Source organism: Phaethon aethereus (genome assembly GCF_964289735.1).
Source record: "Phaethon aethereus genome assembly, chromosome: 1".
In the NCBI taxonomy this organism is placed as follows: Eukaryota; Metazoa; Chordata; class Aves; order Phaethontiformes; family Phaethontidae; genus Phaethon; species Phaethon aethereus.
The window spans coordinates 120,699,016-120,707,786 of record NC_138575.1 but is presented as its reverse complement, the minus strand read 5'-3'; the positions used below and the strand labels follow the sequence as shown (position 1 = coordinate 120,707,786).

The window sequence follows — 8,771 nt, the reverse complement described above, 5'->3', positions numbered from 1 at the left end:
AATCTGTCCTAAATACTTTAAAAAAATAAATTAGTCCTGTTGATTCCAACAGTATCTCCTTATGCAAGAACATGGCGGGAGGAGGGGGGGCAGGGAGGAGTGCATTGGTTTTAGGTTTTGTTTTCGTTTTTTTTAGGAAAACTGTAATTAACATTGAAAAATGGATTAGAAAACCTGAGATGGGTTGAAAAGCTTTATTTTGTTATGAAAAACAATTACACATAAGATCCAACCACAACATTTTTTCTTGATATTTAATGCATCTGTTTTCATGTTGGCTAAATGTAATCCCTAATATAAAAACATTTCTTTTTAAATTAACATTTAAAAAACCAAAAAACATTTCATGCATATATGTACACACACAATGTATCATGACCTTTTGAACTGATTTCTAAATACAGTGCTGATTATGGAGGGGCCCTAGCCCCTTCCTTCCTGAAGGACAGCAAGGGACCTGAAATAACATCACAGATGCATTCCACTGTACAGAGTGGGAAGCTGAACCAGAATCGCCAAAGCCCAGCGGAAGAGGGAAGCGTGTCCCCCGTCCCCTAGAGCTTTGTTCAGGCTCAAGTAAAAAAAAAAAAAAAAAAAAAAAGTGTACAAGAAGTTTACAAATGCATTTGTCTTTTCGGGCAGCAACAATTCGGCTGCAGATCGCTGTAGCACAGAAGATAACGCAACTTTGTCACTGTTCTACAGGCACAGTACTAGGAAGAATTCTGTCCTCCTTTAAACCCAAAGTATTGTGGCCGTTTCCTGTACCTAAAGACAGCAAGAAGGATTTACTCCATAACAGCAAATTTTTTTCCCCTCCTCTGCCTGCTTGCTACCATTCTGTAACTACTTTAGACATTTAAACCACTAATTTGCCTTTGTACATTTACACAGTTGTTTCAGGCTATCCTGGACTGTTGTCAATGTATGCTAAAGCCCTTAGAAATGTAGTCCTCTGAAGGAACGGCGCTGTCATCTCCTTCCTCTTTATTAACATGGAGCTTGAAAAGTTTGGCCAGACCTTTCCTCCCAAAACGTGGAAGGAAGCGGTTTCAGTGATCCTCATTCAGTTTGGGAAGCAGAAAGAATGGCAAGAAAGGACAGGTCAGTTAACAATAAAAGTAGGAAAAAATTCAAGTGTTCAATAAATTTTAAAAGTCAGGGAGGAAAAAGTATCCAGCCGTCCTGTATTTGGCAACTGAGTGTCATAAGAGATAAAAAGCTGATTCTGCATATATATCAGTAACGCATTTCCTAAGACAGCCCAAGAATACACCAGTTCTAGCATAAAAAATAACAAGGAGGAAACTAATTCTGTTTTACCCTAAGCCAACCAAACCACCTACCTCTATCCTCTAGTACTCCTTGTCACCAAACATAATCCCACCTTTGGGTGAGACTACCATATTGTACAGCAAAGAAGCAAAAGCTCCCAAATTAATTCCTAACGCAAGCGCATTTCCAACTTAAAAATACAAATCCAACACTTTTTTGGTGCATATATGCCATGAAAGTCTTACGGTTCTGCCATGAAACGGTGTTCATCCTTGTTGAAATAAGACACAAGATGACGTTCTATAAACAGCAATGCTATTCTTTGAAAACTGACCACCAAACTGAAAAACAAACTAAGGAAAGATAAGATAAACCAAGAGGAATACTGATCGATATCCAAATGAAGTAACAAAGACTATCTCAGACCTAGTCTTATGAAAAACAACTGTTCCTTCTTTTTTTTATTCATATAAAACAGTGATAATGAACACGTAGTTAAGGACTCCATGGATTACTGGGATTCCTTCAGCTGAAAGGGTGCAGCAGGATAGCTACAACTTTATTACAAACCACAAGCCAACACGTAATTCCAACACCACCTGAAAGAGATATAAAACACGATTTAAGTCATTGCATCAATAACTCTGAAGCACACACGCATCTGAAAACAACTTTGGAAGTGTAAAAAATGAAACCTAAGACTTATGAGGCGAACAGGAACAAAACATTTTTCTTTTTATATACATATGTCTCCAAGGGATGGCAGCTAGCTCCACGCTGGTCCTGAGAAAACCTGAAGACTGGGGACAAAGAGTACCAAATAACACGAATATGACCCAAAGCATGGTACATACAAACCTCAGCTACAAACGTTTGCTATGTACCTAACAGAAAGTGTCTAAGGTGCTGAAGTTAAAGGCTTGGCAAGTAGCAGAATATTTTGCTAGAACCTAAATTCAAGATGTGAGAGAGGTAAAAAGTATTAAATCAGTCTTTTTAAAAGTATTCAATCCATACCTCTCTCCTTTCCCCTTGCTCCCCATACAGCTATATAGAAAAACACTACCGAGAGCTTCGCTACCAACCTGGAGGTCTTGCACTGCTCTCTTCAAGGGTCCTGTCATCCCAACTAGCAGCACAGACATTTGTGTTGGTATGGTGGAACAGAGAGTGTGCCCTGACTGTAATACACAGCAGGTCCGTATGGCAGACTGCATAGAATCATACTACATAGTATCACAGAATACGCAGCTATTCATAGCACATGCGTGAAGAAACTACCTTTTTGGTGATTTTTACACACTTTTGTGTTTATCACCCAGATTTCAAAAGCGATCCCTTTACTGTGATTATCAGACAAGACAAAAAGGGAGATGTGAAGGCAGACATGGGTCTGAACCTTTTTAAATCCCTTCAGATGCTACTTAACTGTCTTCCAAGGCCTATTCCCCTACACTGGACAGAAGCAGATTCCTCTCTGGTCCAGTAAGCATGCTGGATACAAATCATTCTCTAGACAGCTAATCAAAATACAACATACAATTCCAACAACATATTTTGGAATTCCTTCTAAGGCAGTTAGAACTACACGTCTAACATGAAGATTCACCAGCAGCATGTTAGCTTGAAGGTAAATTTCCACACTACATTGTGCTGTCATTCTGCCTGTCTACTTATCCCGTTAGCACAGAGCCCGCACACTTTTCACCCAGAAACAGGTATCTACAACCTGTGAAATGGTTCTGATCACTAGTTTGTTAAACTGCCCAAAAGAAAAGGATTTAAGTAGGTAAAAATGCAACAGAACTGCGACAGGAAAAGGGCAGAAACAGACAAGACAAAATGCCAAGAGAAAGCATACCTAAACCACTCTGAAGTTATGCTACTACGAAACCCCAGTGGTTCATAAGAAACACATGTAAGCAATACAGACCTATGAAGTATTTGCCCATTTTTAAACCCAATTCTACTATTTCAGTGGACTAAATGTAACATATACGTATACTATATAAATAAATAAAACATTTCTGATTTGAAATCCTCTCCACAGTCTGTTCCATATAGATAAAGATAAAGCTGTTCTGTTTGAGAAGAAATAAAAATGAAAAATAGCCCATTTCATTGTCAGTTAAATAAACAAGAACTGAATACACAGGAAACAGCTAATCAAATGTTTGAAACTCCTCCCTGTTTTAAGGGAGTTAGAAGAAACATACAGCAGCAGCGCTTTTAATCTACATATGCTCTTCGTCACCACATTGTTAGCATGGGATTGGAAAATGTATTTTTTCCAATGTGCAGTCCTTACCTGCCACCCCTGTAGGAAAGGCTACCAAGCGCTCTAGTGGAGCAAGCCACTTGCTTGGCAGCACTGTAACTGGCTCAGAATAGTACTTCCAAATCAGAGAGATCATCAAGGAAGCCTAGAATTGAAATTTTTATTAGCTTGGATAATAATAATACACAGCAATGTACATTTTCACCGCTATTTTGAAACACCAGACAACAAATTCTAACTCAAGGGAATAGTCACTTTGTTGTTGCTCTTAAGCAAGTTCAAAATATTTTTAAAGTCAGTATGACCTTAAATTTATACACAATATTTAGAGGTAGCAGCAAGATGTTGGAAAATACTGCTTTCTTTTCAGACCCTGGTTCCAATCCAGCATAGACAAACATAGTAACTGTTAGATTCTGATGACTGTTTTCAGCCATAATCCTTGCCTGCTAGGAATCCAATTAGCTTTAACATTACCCTAAGGACATCCTCAGGGTGATCACTGTCGTTCTTATTAGCAGACAGTTCTTTGGCATCAAGCCTGAACTACAGTGACAGTCTGATGAGGCACCATGGGGAAATGTGTGGCAGCTGTAAGCAGAGATTTACATCCTCAGCAAAAGCATATTTCATTTTCAAAAACATAAGTAAATTATATTTCCATCTGTTGGAATTTTCCTGGGTCCAGTGCCATATATAAATGGAAAAAACCCCCAGTGATTAAAGAGCTAAGACAAACTCTTAACTTGCCATCTCAAAACCAGAAACACAGAGCTAAAATAAAACTCAAAACTCCTTCCATCCATAACTATCAGACCTAATCAGCAATACTCTCCCTTCTGTTTCAAGAAACTCTTTCAGTTTGGCATGCACTGTGTCATTGGAATGTCAAACACTTGTGTGACTAATCATCAGCCAATAAATGCAGGAGAGAATTGTAACACTACCAAGGATTTGGTTTAGTAATTTGTATTTGTAATAAAATATTTACTTACTTGTAAGATGTAGAATACAATATTTATAACCCACTTTATTTTGGCTAATTGGGCAGTTCGTGCTTTCACTGTTAAAAGAAAAAATATTACTCTGCATTATTTATAACAGTGAATTACACTTATATGAAACTAGTAATTTATTAATATTTCACTCCTCAAATGAAGATACTACACTGTTTAAAAAATATCTTTTGAAATGCCTCCTAGGTATATTGAACACACTCTTCTGCAAGAAAGTGCTAAGTTCGTATCACACAGTAGTTTCTTATTAGTAATACTATGAAAAGTTGCAAAACACTGATATTCTAGACAGAGAAATGTCACACGTGATCAAGAACACTATTCCCAAATAATAACAGTGGTTACTAATTTAAGAACCTGCTTTAGGTTCTTTAGGTCTCCCCTAAAAGAGGAGAATGCTGGCTTTAGCAGGTGCACTTTCTGCCTTATTTCATTCAGGAACATGGTTAAGATTCTTCCTTCGCTGAACGAATTTTTGTCAGGTTCAGTATTAAAATTTCTCATGCCTATTTTTCTCGTCACAGTACCTCAGACCAATATAAAGAAGACCAGTGAAGACAGCACACCTTCAAACATAATGGTGGCCTTAAGTTTTCTAAAACAATGCTGTTGCTTGCTAAGTAAACTACTCAAATCTAGTTTAACTGAAATTACTGAGTTAAGAATACTACTACTGAAAGCAATCCAAACCTGCCAGTTGTAAACATTGTCCTTCCTCCAAGCAAGGTGCATATAAACATCCATCTGTTCTGCACAGAGGAGGCAGATAAAGCAAGTGTTCTCCTGTCCTGTTAGGATCAATTAGCAGGTTTGGGCAGAGACAAGAGCAAAAGCTCTGGTGCCAAAGGTTTATGTGTACTTTCTACCACAAGATGATGGATTATACTACTGTAAAATCCTAATTGAGACAAAGCACTACAGGTTTATCACAAAAGCTGTGGCATAAGGTCAAACACGATGACAAAATGACAGGAAAGATCTCAGCTGGTTACCTTATAGATCAATGCTTTCTCTCTAGCATTACGCAGTACACCAACCAAATATCCCCAACCAAGCAATGCATCCTTTTGCAGTGAAGATATGCAGCCTTATGGTGTTACTTCTATATTTTAATGGCAGAAGACTTCCTCAACTTATTCAAAACATGATTCAGTGATCAGAAAGAGTAAATAATTAAAGTGAAGCCCAGGAAATTCCTTGTAGGAAAAATTTTATACTTAAATCACTCCCTTATCAGTGTATACAGAACAATGCAGAACTGAGAGACAAAAGTAAGGTCTCGAAACAGGAGCAGGGTGAGGGGTGGGGGAGGTGGAGAAAGAGGGAGGGAGGAAGGACCAAACAAGCACTGGAAATGGATAACAGGGGAGGAGAAAACTGGAAGAAGAAATATACTTAATATTGAAAACACTCTTGGAAAAAAGTTTCTTTTGAGAAACTAGAAAAAGGAGTAAACATTGCACTCTACCATGAGTTTTAAGCTTGTCAGTCATTTTGTTAATCTTTCTTTCCAGACGGGCATATCTGGCAAACTCATCCATCATACTAATTGTTGAGAGTTCTTGCTTCATGTTCTGAATTTCAGCTCTCATTTGGGACTCGTGCTCTGCATCCTTTTGTAACAGTCTGGATATCTAAGAAGTAAAGAAACAGTATCAGTTATTTATCCAGAATTCCGCTCATTTTCTTTAGTATGCATAAAGCATGATCACCTGTTTACATACTCAAAAGCCTCCCATTAAAGCAAGACCCTTTTTTCATCAAGACACAGGAAAACCTTGGCTTAACACCTGCAACATGTTCTAAAAGCCAAAGAATTTTTACTCTCTTGTTCTGACTCGAGCAAAACGAAAAGGGTCAAAGATAATGGTTCCCATAGAGCAATGATTTTCCCCTTTTCTACTATGGTTAACTGCCTTTTCCTTCTATATTTCTGCCTTCATACTACATAGTATCACAGAATACGCAGCTATTCATAGCACATGCGTGAAGAAACTACCTTTTTGGTGATTTTTACACACTTTTGTGTTTATCACCCAGATTTCAAAAGTGATCCCTTTACTGTGATTATCAGACAAGACAAAAAGGGAGATGTGAAGGCATGTCCTCATCTCCCTACTGGCAATGATGCTACCTTCTGAGACCTTTCAAACCTCACAGGCCCTGCCTGCCGCTGCATCCTGAGCTGAACTGCTGTCCTCCCTCCCTACACTCCTCATCATGCGCTGCTTTATACACACACACACCTGATATGTGCCAGACAGGAAGTACCAGGGAAGCTCTCCCTTCCATCACTACTCCTCCCAGCTCCAGCAAAGCCCCTTTGGTCATTCTTCATTCCCATTTCAAGCTCCAGAAGCCTCAGCAAGGGTCTAAACTAATTTAATGTGAAAACTTTATTCACTCAAGCCCGATTTTAGACCTCACCAATAATGCATGTCTCCACAGTTGGGAATCACTCCTCTAGATTACAGATTGCTTAGTCTGGGCTGTTGGAAAGTCACAAATTGCCATTTTTGGTTGAGAGTTGTGATCCATCTAGCACAGTATCTTACCACTGCCTCAAAACCAGAAACGCAAATTTGCATTAGTTATTTTTCTTACATCTTATTCATGCATTTAAATGCAGTTTTCTTATAACATCTTACTGATCTCTTGGCTAAAATTATTTCCTACCGACAGACATATAAAAAGGTGTTAGCAAACATTTCCTCCACTGCTTTTACTTTCCCACATCCATTTCATGAAGCACCACCTACTTGTTGGTTCATGAACTCCTTCTACCTTAACAATGAAGATACAAAGAACGTAAAATACTTTTCTTGCTGTTCCTTAGGAAAATTTTCTAGCTCTCTCAAGACACATGTAGTTATTTCCCCACAAATGATGTTCTCAGAACTGCAGTCAATGAGAACATTACACTACTTTCTGTCAGGAAACAGAGCAGAAAGTTGAGCAGAGATTTTCATTAGTCATCTACAGTAACACCTAGTTCAGCTTCCCAAAGCACTAAAAGTAATTTATGTTTTAAAGGATTTTTAGCCATTATTGAACAGCGTGCACTGATCTGTGTGACAGTGAAGTTATTAACGCGAAAGAGCAGAACAATAGGTATTTCAGCATGCTTGCTCACACGTAAATTTATTTGGCAGTCACAGAGTTTATTGGTCCATAATTCCGTTATCCACGCTTCCATAGAAATGCTTAAGATCAGACTAGGGGGCATCCTGATTAGTGACTGCGACTTAAGGCTTTCTCCTATGATGCCTAACTCCTTAATCTCTGGATCCACTGATCTCCCTTCCCAACGAGGGAGGTGTCCATCTGCTGCGAACATGGAAGACTGAGCAAAGCTGTCCTTTATACTCCCTGCAGTGTCCTAAGCGCCTCAGGACCACCACTGAAGACACTGATAACTCATTACCCAGAACTTTGCTCCAAAGTCCTGCTTAATCGAGGCTGCTGCAGCCACCCGCTGTTAGGGTGTGCGGTCTCACCATCTCCAGCTCCCCCAGCACCAGCCTCTCAAGCCTCCCCTCTCCTAAGGCGCCGAGCAGGACTAGGCCCTGCCAGTCACAGCTGGGGACGCGCTACGGGCCCCCCCCAGGCACCTGGAGCCCTCCGCACCGCTCCCCCCCTTCACCTCATCTCTCAGCGGTCAGGCGGGGGTGACACCACCTCCGCAAAACACCGGGCGCTTCATAAGTGCCGCCGTAACGCCCTGCCCGGCGGCCTCACCCCTTCCTTAGCGCACCCGAGGGCCCAGCGCCCCCCCCGCCCCGCCTTGTCTCGCGGAGGGCGGCAAAGGCCGGGCGGGCAGGGTGAAGGCCTGCCCGCAGCCCCGCCACCAGCGGCGCGGCCCTGATTTAGTAACGGCCGCCACCACCACCCCCTCCTCTCCCCTAGCCGGCGGGGGGGCGGGGCGGGCGCGGTGACGTCACTTACGATGGAGGAGCAGGAGGGCAGGAGGATCTTGAGAGCGTTGCAGAGGAAGACGGCGCTCAGCACTAGCAGCCAGGCACCGCTCTCCGCCATGCCGCGCGCCTCCGCGGGCGGGCACGCCCCCTCCCTCCCCACGCCCCCACCGCCGGCACTATGGGGCCTCCCGCGCGGGCGGCATCGCGTCGGGGCGACTCCCCCGCGCACGTGGGGTGGCGGGTGGGTGCCTGTGTGAGGGGGAAACGGGGACAGGTGCGGCCACG

General features: G+C 41.6%; 1 protein-coding gene across 1 annotated transcript; it reads right to left on the bottom strand.

Moving 5' to 3' along the window:
* Nucleotides 1–1,800: 1,800 nt before the first annotated feature.
* On the bottom strand, nucleotides 1,801–8,604 carry GET1 (guided entry of tail-anchored proteins factor 1; the record flags this gene model as incomplete). The annotated part of the gene is made up of 5 exons (XM_082014160.1): nucleotides 1,801–1,874; nucleotides 3,584–3,698; nucleotides 4,549–4,616; nucleotides 6,038–6,203; nucleotides 8,515–8,604. The coding sequence occupies 5 exons, from the start codon at nucleotides 8,602–8,604 to the stop codon at nucleotides 1,801–1,803; spliced, it is 513 nt and encodes a 170-aa protein (XP_081870286.1).
* Nucleotides 8,605–8,771: the final 167 nt, after the last annotated feature.